General features: G+C 46.5%; 1 protein-coding gene across 1 annotated transcript in view; it reads right to left on the bottom strand.

Annotated features, from left to right (window-relative positions):
- The window catches only part of EPHA10 (EPH receptor A10), a 1,119,172-nt gene that overhangs the window by 69,755 nt on the left and 1,028,740 nt on the right, over nucleotides 1-20,677 (bottom strand). Inside the window, exons 11-12 of the mRNA XM_073562411.1 lie at nucleotides 10,518-10,703; nucleotides 10,066-10,127 (exon numbers count right to left, since the gene is read on the bottom strand). Of these exons, the coding sequence (XP_073418512.1) occupies nucleotides 10,066-10,127; nucleotides 10,518-10,703 (248 nt within the window). The remainder of the gene's footprint in view (nucleotides 1-10,065; nucleotides 10,128-10,517; nucleotides 10,704-20,677) is intronic.

Raw genomic sequence — 20,677 nt, 5'->3', positions numbered from 1 at the left:
CATTAAACCCCTGTCTCCAACGCCACTTCGGCTGTGTGCAACATGAACATCTCTTCCATTGTGCCCAATACAGCTCATGGGAGAACCAGCGCCACTGCTGTGTGCTGGAAAAGTCTCAAACAAATGGTTTACCAGAGTTGCTTGTTTGTTAGCCAATATTATCTCTAGGTTCTCCTGTAGCATGATGTTGTGTAATTTGCCTTTGTAGCGTGGATCGAGGATGCTGGCCAGCCAGTAGTTGTCATCCCTCATCATTTGGCAATGCTGGGGTCCCTTTTTAGGATCTGCAAGGCATAATCGCACATGTGGGCCAATGTTCCAGGTGCCAATGATGCACTGCCAGTGGTGGGTGGAGGAGCACTTTCTGGCACATCCACATCCCCACAGTCACGCACAAACCCTGTACCTGACTTTGGCAAGCCAACATTTTCTCTTGCCCCCTGAGAAGCATCCTCCTGCTGAAAATAATCATCCCCTCATCCTCCTCCTCTTCCTCTTCTGCCTCCACCTCGTCCAGGGCAGTTCCCTGACCAGACAATGGCTGACTGTCATCAAGGCTTCCCTCCTCCTCCTCCTCCGCTGCAGACGCAGCCTGATCCTTAATGTGCGTCAAACTTTGCATGAGCAGATGCATAATTAGGATGCTCATGCTTATGATGGCGTCGTCTGCGCTTACCAGCCGTGTGCATTCCTCAAAACACTGAAGGACTTTACAGAGGTCTTTCAGCTTTGACCACTGCACACCCGACAATTCCATGTCTTCCCTCAAATTGCCTGCCCGTGTATCCTCCCACAAATACATTACAGCCTGCCTCTGTTCACACAGCCTCTCAACCATGTGCAGGATGGAGTTCCACCTTGTTGCAACGTCTATGATTAGGCGGTGCTTGGGGAGGTGGAGCAATCGCTGCAGCTTCTGCATACGAGTGGAGTGGACGTTTGAGCAACGGATGTGCAAGCACAGTCTTCGCACCTTATGGAGCAGGGTGTTAACTCCGGATAATTATTAAGGAAGCACTGCACCACCAGATTCAAAGTGTGAGCCAGGCAAGGTATGTGTGTGAGTTTTGCATGGGCTATGGCTGCCACAAAATTACGGCCGTTATCACTGACTACCTTGCCTGCCTCAAGATGTAAAAATGAGGATGAGTGACCTCGTGGTGATCAAACATCCAACACTGCGGAGACACCATCACATGTTTCTCAACGCAGTGATCTAGAGCAATGCCCCCATCCCTTATGGGAAATATGCAAAAACATGCAAAACACAAGCCGCGGAGACACCATCACGTGTTTCTCAACGCAAGCAATGACTAGCCAGGTCTTTCCCCGGGAAGGAACAACCACGGGAAGGGCAGTCTCCAATGAAGGAAACCACCTATGCCAAAACATGGTATCCATCCACAGACAGCTGTTTCGGGGTATTGCCCCTCATCAGTGTGGAGTAGGAAACTGGCTAGTAGGAGCAATGCCTAGTAAAAGACTGTGAAAATGAGGATGAGTGACCTCGTGGAGATCAAACATCCAACACTGCGGAGACACCATCACATGTTTCTCAATGCAGTGATCTAGAGCAATGCCCCCATCCCTTATGGGAAATATGCAAAAACATGCAAAACACAAGCCGCGGAGACACCATCACGTGTTTCTCAACGCAAGCAATGACTAGCCAGGTCTTTCCACGGGAAGGAACAACCACGGGAAGGGCAGTCTCCAATGAAGGAAACCACCTATGCCAAAACATGGTATGCATCCACAGACAGCTGTTTCGGGGTATTGCCCCTCATCAGTGTGGAGTAGGAAACTGGCTAGTAGGAGCAATGCCTAGTAAAAGACTGTGAAAATGAGGATGAGTGACCTCGTGGAGATCAAACATCCAACACTGCGGAGACACCATCACATGTTTCTCAACGCAGTGATCTAGAGCAATGCCCCCATCCCTTATGGGAAATATGCAAAAACATGCAAAACACAAGCCGCGGAGACACCATCACGTGTTTCTCAACGCAAGCAATGACTAGCCAGGTCTTTCCCCGGGAAGGAACAACCACGGGAAGGGCAGTCTCCAATGAAGGAAACCACCTATGCCAAAACATGGTATCCATCCACAGACAGCTGTTTCGGGGTATTGCCCCTCATCAGTGTGGAGTAGGAAACTGGCTAGTAGGAGCAATGCCTAGTAAAAGACTGTGAAAATGAGGATGAGTGACCTCGTGGAGATCAAACATCCAACACTGCGGAGACACCATCACATGTTTCTCAACGCAGTGATCTAGAGCAATGCCCCCATCCCTTATGGGAAATATGCAAAAACATGCAAAACACAAGCCGCGGAGACACCATCACGTGTTTCTCAACGCAAGCAATGACTAGCCAGGTCTTTCCCCGGGAAGGAACAACCACGGGAAGGGCAGTCTCCAATGAAGGAAACCACCTATGCCAAAACATGGTATCCATCCACAGACAGCTGTTTCGGGGTATTGCCCCTCATCAGTGTGGAGTAGGAAACTGGCTAGTAGGAGCAATGCCTAGTAAAAGACTGTGAAAATGAGGATGAGTGACCTCGTGGAGATCAAACATCCAACACTGCGGAGACACCATCACATGTTTCTCAATGCAGTGATCTAGAGCAATGCCCCCATCCCTAATGGGAAATATGCAATAACATGCAAAACACAAGACCTGGCTAGTCATTGCTTGCGTTGAGAAACACGTGATGGTGTCTCCGCGGCTTGTGTTTTGCATGTTTTTGCATATTTCCCATAAGGGATGGGGGCATTGCTCTAGATCACTGCGTTGAGAAACATGTGATGGTGTCTCCGCAGTGTTGGATGTTTGATCTCCACGAGGTCACTCATCCTCATTTTCACAGTCTTTTACTAGGCATTGCTCCTACTAGCCAGTTTCCTACTCCACACTGATGAGGGGCAATACCCCGAAACAGCTGTCTGTGGATGGATACCATGTTTTGGCATAGGTGGTTTCCTTCATTGGAGACTGCCCTTCCCGTGGTTGTTCCTTCCCGCAGAAAGACCTGGCTAGTCATTGCTTGCGTTGAGAAACACGTGATGGTGTCTCCGCGGCTTGTGTTTTGCATGCCTCAAGATGTAGACTGCCCAGCCATGACTCAGTTTGTCACTGCAAGTAGTCGGCCAGTACCTCCGTGGTGTGTCTGTTGTTGCCCAAAGACATCATCTTTAACACAGCCTGCTGACGCTTACCACTAGCTGTTCGATAGTCGGACACCTCGTGTGCAACACTGACAGCTGCGGATGGAGTGGTCGTGTGACTGCGCTCTGTGGACGAGCTTTCGCTGACAGAGGAGGAGGATCGAAAGCCTAAAGCCAACTGTTTCCTATACCGTGGGCTAGGCAGCTCTGTTCCTCCACCGCTCTCCCAAGAAAAGCCTGCACCCACCACATTAACCTAGTGTGCAGTGATGGACACGTAATGGCCCTGGCCATGCCTACTGGTCCATGCATCTGTCGTGAGGTGCACGTTTCCACTCACTGACTGTTTTAGTGCATGGACAATGCGGTCTTTCACATGCCGGTGGAGGTCAGGGATGGCTTTTTCGAGAAAAGAAGTGCCGACTGGGAAGGTCATAGCGTGGGACAACGTAGGCCATGAGGTCGCGGAAAGCTTTGCTTTCAACCAAATGGTAGGGCATCATCTCTAATGAGATTAGTTTGGCAATGTAGGCGTTCAAACAAAGTGTACGCGGATGAGAGGATGAGTACTTTCTTGTCCTACTCAGAGTGTCTGGTAGGGTGAGCTGGACTGGAGAGCTGCATATGGGGGAAGGACCGGACGGAGTGAGAGGGGGTTGGTGATGGTATTGGTGGTGATGGCTTAGATTCTTTGTTGTGTTGCAAAACCATTGTTATTCCGTGAGTGCATTGGCCTTGCGATGACACCTCCACATTTTTTGCTGGTGATGTGCTTAACGGTGGTGGTGGTCTTGCAGTGGGGGAAGCGATGGAGCGTTGCTGGCTACCTTCAGTTGCAGCAGGTGCACATGTGCTACCTGAGGTTTTGTAGTCCGTCCATGCTTGCAAGTGCATGTTGATTAAATGTCTAAGCATGCAACTGGTATTCAAATTTCTGAGTTGTTTATCTCAGCTAAAGGTCCTTCCACACTTCTTACAGGTAATCTTTTCCTCATCAGTAGGATTTTGGACAAAGAAGTGCCACACTGCACTCTTCCTACTATGGTATACATTTTCTGGCCTTGCACGCTGTGCTAAGTTGACCATCTGGCCAAGCTGTCCTGCAACTCTTTTAGTTTTTGTTCCACGTTTTTGGACAGCTACGGGCCTGGCAGATAACCACTGCTGCGATGTCAATGCCTGCTGCGGATCCTTCTCCTTATCAGAACTATTGCCAGCGCCACCCTCCTCCCCCAATGGATGCCAATCCAGGTCAAGAACTGGGTCATCCATCACCTTCTCTTCAAAGTCATCTGCACCTTCCTCTTTACCTTCCTCTGTGTCACCGTGTAAGGTGGTATAGAATGCGGGAAGGGGCACCTGAGTTTCATCAGGGTCAGATTCTGGCTCAATAGACTGCGTGGGCAATGTAGTACTCTGGGTCGATGTACCAGCAGAATCATCGCACAGTGGCTGTGCATCAGTGCACTCCATGTCAGATTCATCTTGGACTGGGGAATTATGGATTTGACTGGATAACCCAGGCATGGTATGTGAAAAGAGCTCCATAGAGTAATCTGAAGTGTGGGCTGCCGCATCCTTAACTTTTGGTGGGGGTGAAGGACACAATGAAAGGTGTTTTTCCTGAACAGAACCCTGCAATGTCGACTCCGTGCTTGCAGGTTTCGAACGTTCAGAAGAGGAGACAATAGAGCTGGTCGCTGTTTCGGCAATGTGCACCATTGCTCCGGCTTAAAAGCGATTTTTCTACTCCAAGAAAAGGCAACCTTACAGGCCTTCTTGGGCCAGATGATGACACAGATGATGACGCAGGCTCAACACCTCCTGCCTTAGCTGCTATTGTACTTTTGCCAGAACCAGCCGATGCACCACCACCAACAGTACCAGCTGCGCCCCCCTGCCCATGTCCGCGGACTCTTCCACCATACTTCCTCATGTTTGAGAAAATGTACCAAAAATACCAGCAGAGAGATGGTACTGTATGAGGAGCGTCCAGCTGTGTAAGGTGTATTAAAAAAACTAAATCTACGTATATATTTTGTTAGTCACAGACGCTCTCACAGAATGTATTGGACCGTAATCCAACAAGCAGATATATGGAACTGTATCAGAAGTGTACAACTGTATACGTTTTTTGTGTAACTAACAATCTCCGAATATGCATTTACGGAGTGTCACACACACGCTGACTCTGTATAGATGTGACTGTAATGCGAACGGCAGATATACAATACTGTTTGAGAATCGGACAGCTCTATATGGTGTCTGTATGGAAAATTGTCTATCTCCCTCTATTTGTATAGGGACGGACACACGCTGTCTCTGTCTAGTTTTGACCGTCATCAAACAGCAGATATACGAAACTGTTTGAAAAGCGGACAGCACTCTAAGGTGTAGGTCTGGAAAAATGGAAAAACTCCTCGTCTTTTTCTTCCAGAGTCACACACATATAGCTTTTATTTGTCTGTGATACAAGGCGGCACACGGTAGTGTATGAGGAGCGTACACCGCTATGCGGTGTCTGTATGGACAATTGTCAATCTCTGTCTATTTGTATAGGGACTGACACACGCTGTCTCTGTCTAGTTTTGACCATGGTCAAAGTTGGATTGCTTTGAAAAAAGCAGCTTGAACAGCAGTGTGCACACAGCAATGCAGCTAGCAGGTAGCCTTAAAAGGTAGCCTAATCACCACCAGGGCTGCTGCACACAACAAAGATCCTCCCCTTTCACTGCACACTAACTGTACATTGAAAAGCGCTGTCAGCAGAAGCAGTTTTTTTTGTCTTCTTCCCTGCCTAACGCTCTCCCTGTTCAGAATCAGCAGCAGCACCTCTCCCTATTCTAAGATCGGCAGAAGTAAGATGGCGGTCGGCGGTCACAGCCTTTTATACCCACTGTGACGCCACACAAAGCCAGCCAATCACTTCAATGCCCTTCTCTAATATGGTGGTGGCCGCTGCCCATGTCATCGCATTGCCCACAGTGTGCGTCCACCTTCATTGGCTGAGAAATGGTGCTGGAAGCATTATTTGAAATGTGACTTTGGTGCTCTGATTGGCGACCTCATGGCTGACCTCACGTTATGGTCGGGTTTCGATCAGCGAAACCCGACTTTAGCTAAAGTTGGCTATATTTTCATTTGAGTTTCGCTCAACTCTACCTGTAATTCAAAAACATTGCAGAGTACTAGATACAGAGTACAGAGTTATTGATACAATCATGGCTGGGGATTTTAATCTCCCTTCCTGGGAAAAGGTGAAAAAGTAAAAAAAAGTTTATAAAAATTGTAAAAATATTTTTTTTAAAAATCACAAAATAAAGAACAAGAAAATGAAGAAAATATTTACCAATAAATAAATATTTTAATGTAAAAATAAATAAAATACTCATATTTAGTATTTCCTTGTCCAGAATGATGCAATAAATCTCACGCAAAAAGGAACAGCACTCAGTAGAAAAGTCTTTATTCCGCCATGATACATATCCCTGGTCAAAACTGAAATACAGTATTTGACCAGGTCTGGAAGGTGAAAACAGACTCGGGGGTGGAGTTGGTAGGATTCTACAAATTTCTAATATTGAAAGGTGTAGCGCATCAATGGCTGTTTAACCACTGTATTAAGCCATTTATTAAGGCTGAGTAATTGAAATGCTATAACTATGACTCAGGTAGTCCTACTTAGCTGAAGACTCAATATTGCATTTATATTTGAAATTAAAGAGCTAGATATTAGGTGCCATGATTCTCCCACTGCACGGGATATATCCCAAACTTTGCCTGGTGCAGTGGTCTTCCATTCAGGCTCAGCCACTAGGATGACTGCTCAGCACAGACTCCAGACCCAACGCCTTGCCCAAACTCATGCTGCATGTGTAGTTGCTGCGGGCTCTCCAGCTAAGCCTATGGTGACTACTGGTACACACGTGCAGCTTTGTGCTCTGGAGACTAAGTCCAGATTTCACCCTACTGAGCATGTCCATGAGGTGGCGCCTTCTCATTGGTGCTCGGATGTCAGCTGCTCTGATGAGGTGGCTGCTTCTGATTGGTCCACAGGCAAGGTCCTGTCTGTCTGGACTTGAGCAAGGTATATAAAGCTCTCAATGGCACATGTCTGTGCGCTAGTATCTTGTGTGCTTGTGGCTACGTTACCACCGTGTGTGCACGTGTGCCACTAATAGCACTAAGCGTGTTTGTCTAGACAGACAGTGTAGGGTGGGAACTCCCGCTTAAACTTAGCATCTGCACCGGGCGTCCTCAGGCACGCGTGCTAAAGCACACCATGTGTCAGAGCAGGGTCAACCACCAGCTTAGTCTTTCCTAGCGGGTTAAGTTATAGGGACCCCAAATAGTATTTTCTAAACGCCTATGCAGTCTAACAGGGTATAGTCCTATTTGCATTGCTTCATAGTACCGCCCTGTGGTGTAACAGAGCTTGATACTTTGTGCTCTGTGCACACTGAGTGACATTTAACTCAGTGTGCTTAAGGTGTTTTCTCGCATCCTTGCTCCGCAGTTGTGCTAGCTGCTGTTTCTCCATCACCGCACAGTGGACCCCGGGTTGCAAACGCACCTTATTATTATTATTTTGTATTTGTTGCATTCCACCAATCCTAACAGTATACTAGTGGTACATCCAGCAGCCTGATAACAGGATGGCCACTCTCGAGCGGGAGTCTACAGCTGTGGATCTTGCTGCATTGGTCGCACAAGTAGCAGCCTACTAAGGTTCTGCTGTGGTTCCTGTTTCCTCTGTACCACGTTTTTCGCTGGCCAAAAATTTTTCTGGGGACAGTAAGGCTTGTAGAGGGTTTGTGAATCAGTGCTCAATCCACCTGGAGTTACTGGCTTCACGATTTCCAACAGAGTGTACCAAGGTGGGATTTATTATTTTCCTCTTGTCAGGTAGGGCGTTGGAGTGGGCTACACCATTATGGAAACGAGATGATCACCTGATCCTTAGCGCCTCTTATTTCTTTGGGCCCTTAAAGAGGTTTTTTTGGGGTCATAAGTAACCCATGATATCGTTCTGCAGCTTCTGACTTTAACTGAGGGTTCGTTTTTGGTTAGCCAGTTTGCCATTCAGTTCTGTATCCTGGCTACAGAGTTGGATTGACCTGATAAGGTTTTTATACCTATCTTTTGGAGGGGATTAGCAGATCATGTCAGGGATCCTTTGGCCACTAGGGAGGTTCCAACTACCCTGAAGGAATTATTATCTGTGGCCACTCGCATAGATCTGCGGCATGTTGAGCGTGGTTTGGAGCCAGCCCATACTAAAGCCCGGGTTCAGTTGTCTCCGAATTTCACTAATCCCATGTGTCCTCCAACTCAGGTTGATGGCCCTGTAGAGCCCATGGAAGTCTCTCAAGCGGAGCCTATCACCCGCTCTGTACGTCCACAGCTGACTTGTTTTGCCTGCGGACAAGTCAGTCACTTTGTCAATAAATGTACCTAGCATTAGAAAGAGTCACAGCCTCAAGTAGCCTTGGGGAGAGATTCACTAGTTCCTGTTGATGTGTCACCCAAGTGGGCTTTTGGGGTTTTTGACATTTGGGTCAGCTACTCTCACAGTGCAGGCTTGCGTTGACTCCAGGACTGAGGGCAATTTCATATCCGCTTCCTTCACCCAACGGCATGCTTTCTCATTAGTAATGCTACCTAGGCTGATGTCTTTTTGGGTAGCTAACGGGTCCGTTTTGCCAACCCAAATTTCCCATCAGACTGTACCCCTTACTCTCACCGTGTCTCCGAAGCATCAGGAGATAATCTCCTTTTTAGTTATCCCTGAGGGTATGGATGAGGTACTTCAGGTGTTACCTTGGCTGCGCCTTCATTCTCCCCAGATTGATTGGGTAACGTGGAGCATATAAAAATGGGGTAGCTTCTGTGAGAGTCTATGTCTTAAGGCCCAGGTACCCCTGGACAAGCTCTATGGACCATCTAGAACTTTAGACAATCAGCAAAAACACATCCATGCCTCCCAGCATATGGTGGCTTCTAAGCATGGCAAATGTCGCCGAGGAGGAGGTGTTAGAGGGAGGGGTAAAGTGAGGAACCGGGATTCTCCCGCTGCACGGGATAGATCCCAAGCCTTGTCTGGTACAGTGGTCTCCCACTCAGGCTCGGACGCTGGGATGACTGCTCAGCATAGACTCTGGACCCAGACTTTGGACATTTGCAAATGCATAAACTTAAGTAAGGCATGAAACGTAACCATAGACCTAAAGCAAAAGTGCCTTAAAACAGTCAATACTATTTTAGATATGATTTCTATTGAATTGATTACATTAATAAATTATTGGAATATGTGCCCTTTAACAATGAAATTCCAACACCAAGAAAGAAAATTTGTGGAATTAGGTTAATCACATGATCAATAGATATACTAATTATTTGTAAATGATAGTAAAATAGAAACTACATTTTCAAAACATCTTAATTTATTTAGTACTAAGTATGAATGCCACACATAGAAGTACAAATACTTCTATGTCATGCTATCAATAAGGGTTGTCTGAGGAATGTTATGCCAAACTGAATTAATTTGTGCACACAAATCATCAAGATCCACTGCTGGCAGCTCCCATAGCAATTGTCAACCAACGATGTCCTAGATGTCCTTGATGTGAGACAAGTCCACAGACACAAAAGGCCATAGTAATACATTTAGTTCATGCAAACTGCTTATAGTAGCACAAGACACATGCAGCCTGCCATTGTTGTGTTTACATGTAATAATCAAATGCCATTCATTGGTCTGTTGAACTAAATAACATCATCAGATATGGAATATATCTTATGTAGTAAAACAATTGGTACCTTTTAAAGGGACAATACAAAATAAATATATTACTACTTTTTTCTTAAAAAATATAAATGCTTTTATACATACCCTTAAAAACGAATCCAGAACACCATTGCCCATATATTCCATAACTGTCATCATTGTATTGCCTATAGTAGAAAGGCATTTTATGAATGTCAAATATATAAAGATAATAATACAAAGATAAAAAGGGTGGGATGTAATAAAGCTAAAGGTTATATTGAGAAATGAGAGTATGATATACAGTACTCAGAAGAGATATCAGAAAGAGATATTTGGTGGAAATGGAGAAAGTAAAAGAAATGATTTGACATGAATGTGATAAGATATATAAGTTTATATAAGTAGAAATAAGAAAACTTACCGATTGTTAGGTCAACGGAACAAATTAACAAAAGTAAAAGGTGTACAGAAAAATGTAAAATAGTAATGGAAAACAGAATAATGATTGTAATTAACTGGAATCTGTCTTGCGCTAGGATCAATAAGGACCTGTCTAAATAATATCACTTTCTTACCTCTAGTGATAACTCCTTCAAGACGTAAGATGTTCGGATGATCAAACTGTCCCATGATGCTCGCTTCTGCCAGAAATGATCGCTTCTGCTTTTCGGAACAGCCAGCTCTAAGGGTCTGTATGGCTACGGGAAGTTCTCTTTTGCTTGGAAGTTTCAAACAACCCTTGCATATTTCACCATATTCCCCTAAGAATAGCAGAATTAGATGTATTAGCTAAAAAGAGTAGAGTCAACCTTTCTGTCGCCAGAATGTAAATAAAGAAGACTTTGTATATTTTTAAGGTCTCTTGTGGCTACTTCTAGCATTCTAAGCATTATGAGGGATAAGTTGGCCTGCATGTATTATAGCTAGGATGAAAAAATAATAATTTTGTTCGCATTCACAAAATTTTACTTAGAGATCTGTAGCAAATCCACATCAGAATCTATGTGATACATGATAATTTATAGCGGATTTTGCTTTGTAAAGGATGAAATCCGTGGTGAAAATCTGTATCATGAAATCACACACAAAGTGTGGATGAGATTTGCAAATATCTTGTCTACTTTGCTGCTACTATAACAAATTAGTGTAATAAAACAATACACTGCATATAATACATACCATACATAAATTATTTACCTGATTTGTCAAGTCTGATACATTTGTATTTAGGACTCTCAGCCTTTTGGTAGAGGATAGATTGAGACAATCGGTACAATCTATCAATATTGCTGTTGACTAGATGTCCAAAAAAGTAGAGATGAGCGACTTTGCCTTTTTTAGGGTCGAGTCGGGTTTCATGAAGCCCGACTCTCGCAAAAGTCAGGTCGAACGAAATCGGCCGAATATAGGGAAAATTCGGAGGCAGACTGAAACACGAAACCCAGTGCAAGTCAATGGGGAAGCAAAGTCGGCAGGGAGTGGAGGACAGTAAGCACACCTACAGTGCCCATTTCAAAGCCAAAAGCATAAATTCTTATTACTGAAGCTTGTCAACCTTAATTTACTTCATAATAATAGTTACGCAATGAAAACTGGGGGTTATTTGGCTAAAGTTGTGGGGGGGGAGGGCTGGCTCCAGGTTTTCGTGTGCCCTGGGCCAGAGTGTCAGTGCACCCTTTTAACACAAACCACAACTCATGATGCTCCGATACAGCACAGAAATATAGGTATAGTACAATGACAAATACTTCACTGCTTACATGACATGACTGATCTATTTTAAATTGTACAATAGCTCAAAAAAAGGACAGTATATTACTCCATACAGTATTATGGCCACCACATAGTGCGCCATACAGAATAATGAGCCCCATATATTTCTTCATACAGAATAATTGGTCACATATAATGTTCCATACAGTATATGATGAGCCCCACATAATGCTACAGTATATGATGGTCCCCATGGACGATGCTCCAGTGTGTTATGGGCAGAAATAATGCTCCATATATAATGGGCTCCATTTGTATTGCTCCAGGGTATAATGTGCGTCATACATGCTGCTCCAGTGTCTGATCTGCCTCATTTAGAATGCTCCAGTATATGATGGGCCCCATGGATGATGCTCCAGTGTCTTATGGGCCCAAATAATGCTCCATATAATGGGCTCCATTTCTAATGCTCCATTGTATAATGGGCCCTGTAAATGCTGCTCCAGTGTCTGATGTCCCCGATCTGGAATGCTCCAGTATATGATGGGCCTCATGGATGATGCTCCAGTGTATGATGGGCCCACATAACGCTCCATATATAATGGGCTCCATTTCTAATTCTCCAGTGTATAATGTGCCCCATAGATGCTGCTCCAGTGTATGATCTGCCCCATTTAGAATGCTCCAGTATATGATAGGCCCCATGGATGATGCTCCAGTGTCTTATGGGCCCAAATAATGCTCCATATATAATGGGCTCCATTTCTAATGCTCCAGTGTATAATGGGCAGTGTAAATGCTGCTCCAGTGTCTGATATCCCCCATCTGGAATGCTCCAGTATATGATGGGCCTCATGGATGATGCTCCAGTGTATGATGGTCCCAAATAGCGCTCCATATATAATGGGCTCCATTTCTAATGCTCCAGTGTATAATGTTCCCCATAGATGCTGCTCCAATGTATGATCTGCCCCATGTAGTATGCTCCAGTATATGATAGGCCCCATGGATAATTCTCCAGTGTCTTATGGGCCCAAATAATGCTCCATATATATAGGGCTCCATTTCTAATGCTCCAATGTATAATGGGCCCTGTAAATGCTGCTCCAGTGTCTGATGTCCCCCATTTAGAATGCTCCAGTATATGATAGGCCCCATGGATGATGCTCCAGTGTATGATGGGCCCAAACGATGCTCCATATATAATGGACTCCATTTCTAATGCTCCAGTGTATAATGAGCCCCATGAATGCTGCTCCAGTGTCTGATATCCCCCATTTGGAATGCTGCAGTATATGATGGCCCCGATTTTTAATTAACCCAGGCATGATGTGTGAAAAGAGCTCCATGGAAAAATCTGAAGTGTGTGCTGCCACATTCTTCACTTTTGGTGTGGGTGAAGGACACAAGGAAAGGGGTTGCTCCTGACCAGAAGCCAGCACTGACGACTCAGTGCTTGCATTTTTTTAAACTTCAGAAGAAGAGGCGATAGAGCTGGAGGCTGTTTCAGCAATGTAAGCCAAAAACAGTTCCTGATGCTCCGGCTTTAAAAGCAGTCTACCTACTCCCAGAAAAGGGAGCCTTACAGGCCTTCCAGAGCTACACCATGACGCAGGCTCAACACCTCCTGCCTTAGCTGCTATTGTGTTTTTGGCACTACCAGCAGATGCACCACCACCACCATCAGTACCAGGTGGCCCCCCACGCCCACGTCCGCATCCTCTTCCACCATACTTCCTCATGTTTTGGAAAATGGACCCAAAATACCAGCAGATATATGGTACTGTATCAGAAGCGTACAGCTCTATACAGTCTAGGGATAACAGTAAATCTCCGTACACATTTCATGAGTCATACACAGATGCTCACAGGCTCAGTATGGAGTACACAATAAAATAAAAAGTTGAAAAAGGGTACTGTATCACCAGATACAAGGTATATATAGTATAGTGTAAACATTAGGAATCTCCGTATATATTTCAGGAGGCAGACACAAACGCTCTCAGGCCCAGTATGGATTACACAAGAATATGAAAAGCTGTAAATGGGTAATGTAACACAAGCGTACAGCTGTATACAGTGTTGGGGTAATCTTAAATCTCCGAATATATTTCTGGAGTAACAGACAGATGTTCACAGGCTCATTATGGATTACACCAGAATCTAAAAAGCAAAAAAGGTTACTGTATCTGAAGCGTACAGCTGTATACAGTGTTGGCCAAATTTAAAATCTCGGTATATATTTCCAGAGTCACACTCAGACGCTCACTCAGTCTGGGTTTGGCCATAATAAAAATGTGGTAATAATAAAGGTACTGGATAACAAGACAGCAAGTATATATATTATAGGGTACAATTGAAATCTCCATATACATAGTCCCGTAGTCACTCTAAGATGCTTACTCAGTATGGATATGACCGTAATACTAAATGTCAAACAAAGGTACTGTATAACAAAATACAAGCTGTATCGAGTATAGGGTAAAAATTGGTATCTCCGATTCACCGTATATATAGAAGGCGTAAACCACACATGCTCACTCCCAATGGATGATACCGTAATAAAAATTTTTGAACAAAGGTACTGTATCAGCACATACCAGATGTATCCAGTCTAGGGGTAATTGTAAATTTCCCTCTTTACTTCCAGAGTCAGACACAGACACTCACAGGCTCACTATGTATTACACCAGAATTTAAAAAGTAGAAAAAGGAAAGGTATTTGAAGCGTACAACAGTATGCAGTGTTGTGGTACTTTTAAATCTTCGTTTATATTTCAATCTCAGAAAGCCAGTCCAGACTCTCCGCTACTGGAAACTATATGGATACAAGTACAGACGGAAAGTTGAGTGTTAGCAGAAATTTGGGAATTACTCATCGCGGGAAAACCTCCCGGTAGATTTTGCAGAGGCGATGAAGACCCTCAATTACTGTGTCTGTGGAGACAGCGAAAATGGTTCTTTGTGAAGAAAGGATTGCTTTATCGCAGTAGCGTGGATCACATCACCGTTACTCGTCTCCATCAAATTGTGATCACAGGGAGAGATGTAGACATGGTCCTCACTGCCTATCATGATGGGTCTGGTCATTTTGGAGTGCAAAAGACAGAAGCCACAGGCCGTAGGCGATTCTATTGGATTGGCATGAGAGGAGACATTGAAAAATGCTGGCAGGAATGTCACATGTCTGTCATGTGCCCCATCCTGAGTGACACCGCCAGCAGGCCCGTAACTAATACAACAAGACACGGCACGTGTAGTTGTCCTATGTGATGCGGCCCGCAGGCCGGTAACTAATACAGTAAGACATAGGGAATAGGGGAAAACCTGGGTAACATTAACAATGGTAGCCCTGCGATAGGGAAAGGGGAAGTGGAGACCTCCTGCACTCCCTTGAGTCAGTGTCTCTACACTCCTAATGTTCCCTAGGCTGGTTCCGCAACGGGCGCCGCTCAGGATACCTTTAAACCCTAGCTCGCCCTGCACCTAAACCCTCTCTAGAGAATTGGTCGGTGCGGAAACTAATCCCACCACTGCACTAAACACACATAAGGAAAAATGACATAACAGGGGAACACCACTTAGATTTGCTCTGTTGCTTATGCTCCCAGCAACAGAGCCCACCACCTGCGTGCATCTTTTCCTCCACTGTATCCGACATCTTTGTGCGCTATCCAGAAATGGACCTTCTCAGCATCATAGTGCAGCCTTGGAGCAAACTGAATCCACACCTGCGTGCAGCTGTCCAGAACCAGAGTCCCGCAAATGAGTCCAGCTTTTCTGCCAAAAAGTCCAGCATGCTTGAGTCCAGCTCTCAGCAACCAAGTCCAGTATTTTGAGTGCAGCTCTACACCGCAGCTGCCACTCCACCAATCCATGCACAAACTCCTTGCTGACACCATAATTGCAACTCCACCACGCCATGCCAGCACTCCTTGTAGACACCATAGCTGACACTCCAGGAATCTCACTGAGCTGCCCGTGACTCTCCTTTAGTTCCCTCCTTCACCCAGGCTTGCTTTGCAAATGAATACTCTATCACCAACAGTGATCAACACACCTGATACTCTCTTATAGAGCTATCACACCTGTTACAAGATTACGTGCACAAACTAAAGTAACCAAAGTGCAATGACCCTAATGGCCACCGGGAGGAAAACTACAACTGAAATCACCACAGTGCAATGACCCTAAAGGCCACCAGGGGCAAAACCACCCTTGGCACACAGCCAAGGGAAAAAAAAAGGTTACTTTGTGCATTTACTCTGTCAGATCCAACCTGGATCATGACAGTACCCTCCCCTTAATGAGGGGCCTCTGGACCCTCAAGACCACTCCTCTTCAGGGCACCACCTACAGCGGAGACCCCTAGATCCAGAGTTCACCCCAACCATTACCTGCACATCAGGTTTATGACAAACGCACCGCTGGTATTGGCAAAGTATGTTCTGGAGGCACCACTCATCTCCAAAGCGTCGACCTGGGGAACGAGTTATGTATGAGTATGTGTATGTTCGGTGTGAGCTGGTAAGACTATGCAACACACTTCCACAAGATGGTTTTTTGGTGGACACCCATACATGCTCGTTCACACACAGGTCCGGACCTGAGCGTTTATTGCCACACACACGTTTGTCATATTTCGGTGGACTCATTCCAGGATCGACAACAGAGGCGTCCTCCTGTGTCACCACACTCACACCCCGCACTCCACCAAGGGGTACACCACCCCCCAACCCTTTACACCATGAGGTCTGCGCCTCCCAGGGTTGGCTAATGGCGGGGGCTGAAATTTGTCCCTTCTCCCCCGCAGCACACCTGCTGCTCACACCGGTGAGGGAGGGGACTGGGAAATGGAGGAAAAATACACTCCCTGGTCGCCTTCCTCCAAACGACCAGGAGGGGCGGCTACTTCGGTGGTGAGGAAGATTTGGCGTAAACCCCGTGGATATCACAGCAGTCTGCTAACTACAGGGACGCACCCCTTCACCTCGGGGAACCCCAGACAGCACCATGGGGACCAACTCCACCCACCTGTCTGGGTACGACCGCCAGTAAAAGCAAGTCCTGCTCACAGCAGCAACTCTAGGGGCTTCATTGCCACCCGCTATTTGATTTCCTGGTTGAGCCAAACGGGAGACCCCAGACCCTGATAATTGTTGCTGAACTGCTTCACACCATGCAGCTCCTCACTCTCCTCAGTGAGGCCCAGCAGCCAATACTCACAGGTCTGAACATGGCCTGAGGCTAACCAGAAAAAAAAAGTAAGGTTGGTGATAATGTCACGTGCCCCGTCCTGAGTGACATGGCCAGCAGGCCAGTAACTAATACAACAGGACACGGCACGTGTAATTGCCCTATGTGACGCGGCCTGCAGGCCAGTAACTAATAGAATAAGACAAAGGGAATAGGGGAAAACCTGGATAACATTAACAATGGTGGCCCTGCGATAGGGAATGGGGAAGTGGAGACCTCCTGCACGCCCCTGAGTCAGTGTCTCTACACTCCTAACGTTGCCTAGGCCAGATCTGCATCGGGCACCACTCAGGATACCTTTAAACCCTAGCTCGCCCAGCACCTAAACGCTCACTAGGGAATTGGTCGGTGCGGAAACTAAACCCACCACTGCACTAACACACACATAAGGAAAAATGACATAACAGGGGAACACCACTTAGCTCTGCTCTGTTGCTTACGCTTCCAGCAACAGAGCCCACCACCTGCGTGCATCTTTTCCTCCTGCATGTCCGACATCTGGGTGTGCTGTCCAGAAACGGACCTTCTCAGCATCATAGTGCAGCCTTGGAGCAAATAGAATCCACACCTGCGTTCAGCTGTCCAGAACCAGAGTCCCGCAAATGAGTCCAGCTTTTCTGCCAAAAAGTCCAGCATGCTTGAGTCCAGCTCTCAGCAACCAAGTCCAGCATTTTGAGTGCAGCTCTACACCGCAGCTGCCACTCCACCAGTCCATGCACAAACTCCTTGCTGACACCATAGCTGCGACTCCACCACACCATGCCAGCACTCCTTGCAGACACCATATGAGTCCAGCTTTTCTGCCAAAAAGTCCAGCGTACTTGAGTCCAGCTCTCAGCAACCAAGTCCAGCATTTTGAGTGCAGTTCTACACCGCAGCTGCCACTCCACCAATCCATGCATGAACTCCTTGCTGACACCATAACTGCGAATCCACCACGCCAAGCCAGCACTCCTTGCAGACACCATAGCTGACACTCCAGGAATCTCACTGAGCTGCCCGTGACTCTCCTTTAGCTCCCTCCTTCACCCATGCTTGCTTGCAAATGAATACTCTATCACCAACAGTGATCAACACACCTGATACTCTCTTATAGAGCTATCACACCTGTTACATGATTACGTGCACAAACTAAAGCAACCAAAGTGCAATGACCCTAATGGCCACCGGGGGGAAAACTAGAACTGAAATCACCAGAGTGCAATGACCCTAATGTCCACCGGGGGCAAAACCACCCTTGGCACACAGCCAATGGAAGAGAAAAAAGGTTACTTTGTACATTTACTCTGTCAGATCCAACCTGGATCATGACAACGTCTGTGACTATCACACCTGTGAAAGGTGATCATAAAGCACCACTGCATACGCTTGCAAGTTGACGTCCATTACAAATGGTAGCCATTGATCATCTGAAGGTAGAGGCCAGCAGGACAGGCCATACCTACATCTTAACCATCATCGATCAATACACCAAATTTCTAGTGGAAGTCCCTGTGAAGGATTTCACTGCCCAGACTACACAGCGGTGGAGCAGGGAGAGGTAAGTATTGCAACTTGCAAGTGCTGTGGCCATGACCAAGCAGGTGGGGCACAATTGTGGTCGACAGTACTGGCACAGGGCCCCTCATAGTACGCCGGTGTGTCTGACAGTGAGTGGACCCTCCCACCATCAGAGACACTGTATTGTACTAAGAGGGGCCCTGTGCCAGTGCTGTCGGCCATCAGTGGGCCCATTCACCTGTTCAGAGCAACAGCACTTGCCCGGGTGCGCCAGGTGTTGACCCCAGCTCTTGGGGGGGCAGCCCAGTTAGGGAGGTTTAAAAAATGGCATATGTTGATGTGTAGGCTGGACATTCAGCTGCTGCAAATGGCGGAATAGGGCAAGTCCAAGGAAGAGGATGACAAAAGCAAGGCAGTTTTCTGGCAACATATGTGTCTTCAGGGGAAGGTGGGAAAAAATCCTTTGAAAACCATGCATGGTTCACTTTAATGAAGGCTAGATCATCAACATTTTGGGTCGACAGACGAGTCCTTTTTTCTGTCAGGATTGATCCAGCAGCACTGAAGACTCTTTCAGATAACACACTAGCAGCAGGGCAACCCAGCTCCTGTAAGGCATAGTGAGCCATTTCAGGCCAGGTGTCCAGTTTAGAGGCCCAATAGTCAAAGGTGAATGACCTCTGAGGGAGAACATCAATATGGGAGGAGAAGTAGTTTGTTACCATAGTTGACAACTGCTGTCTCCTGTCACTTTTAGTCGATGCAGTAATGCAGTATTAGTAGTCGTGTGAGCGGTACTTGAGAAATCCTTCCACAACATGGTCATTAAACCCCTGTCTCCAACGCCACTTCGGCTGTGTGCACCACGAACACCTCTTCTATTGTGCCACTATGGCTCGTGGGAGAACCAGCACCGCTGCTGTGTGGGAAAGCCTCAAACAAACGGTTTACCAGAGTTGCTAGTTTGTTAGCCAATATTATCTCTAGGTTCTCCTGTGGCATGATGTTGTGTAATTTGCCTTTGTAGTGTGGATCGAGGATGCTGGCCAGCCAGTTGTCATCCTTCATCATTTTTGCAATGCGGGGGTGCATTTTTAGGATCCGCAAGGCATAATCGCACATGTGGGCCAATGTTCCAGGTGTCAGTAATGCACTGCCACTGCTGGGTGGAGGAGCACTTTCTGGCAAATCCACATACCTACAGTCACGCACAAACACTGTAGTTGACCTTGGAACGCCAACATTTTATCTTGCCCCCTGAGAAGCATCCTCCTGCCCAAAATAATCATCCCCCTCATCCTCCTCCTCCTCCTCTTCCTCCACCTCGTCCAGGACAGTTCCCTGACCAGACAATGGCTGACTGTCAGCAAGGCTTCCCTCCTCCTCCTGTTCCTCCTCCACTGCTGCAGACGCCAGATCCTTAATGTGCATCAAACTTTGCATGAGCAGATGCATAAGTTGGATGCTCATGCTTATGATGGTGTCGTCTGCGTTTACCAGCCGTGTGCATTCCTCAAAACACTGAAGGACTTTACAGAGGTCTTTCAGCTTTGACCACTGCACACCTGACAATTCCATGTCTTCCCTCAAACTGCCTGCCCATGTATCCTCCCCCAAATGCATTACAGCCTGCCTCTGTTTTCACAGCCTCTCATGTGCAGAGTGGAGTTCCACCTTGTTGCAACATCTATGATTAGGCGGTGCTTGGGGAGGTGGAGTAATCGCTGCAGCTTCTCGACTGGAGTGTATGGCCGAGCGACGGATGTGCGAGCACAGTCTTCGCACCTTATGGAGCAGGGTTGTTAACTCCGAATAATTATTAAGGAAGCACTGCACCACCAGGTTCAAAGTGTGAGCCAGGCATGGTATGTGTGTGACTTTTCACGGGCTATGGCTGCCACAAAATTACAGCCGTTATCACTGACTACCTTGCCTTGCTCAAAATGTAGACTGCCCAGCCATGACTCAGTTTGTCGCTGCAAGTAGTCAGCCAGTATCTCTGCGGTGTGTCTATTGTAGCCCAAAGACATCATCTGTAACACAGCCTGCTGACGCTTACCACTAGCTGTTCGATAGTGGGACACCTTGTGCAACACTGCCAGCTGCGCATGGAGTTCCCAATGCGACTGCGCTCTGTGGACGAGCTTTCGTTTATGGAGGAGGAGGGTCGAAAGCCTGCAGCCAACTGTTTCCTATACCATGGGCTAGGCAGCACTGTTCCACCGCCGCTGTTCCCTGTGGAGCCTGCATCCACCACATTAACCCA

This window comes from Dendrobates tinctorius, unplaced genomic scaffold, assembly GCF_039654945.1.
Source record: "Dendrobates tinctorius isolate UK_male_01 unplaced genomic scaffold, ASM3965494v1 ptg000015l, whole genome shotgun sequence".
NCBI classification, from domain to species: Eukaryota; Metazoa; Chordata; class Amphibia; order Anura; family Dendrobatidae; genus Dendrobates; species Dendrobates tinctorius.
This window is presented reverse-complemented; position numbering and strand designations above follow the sequence as displayed.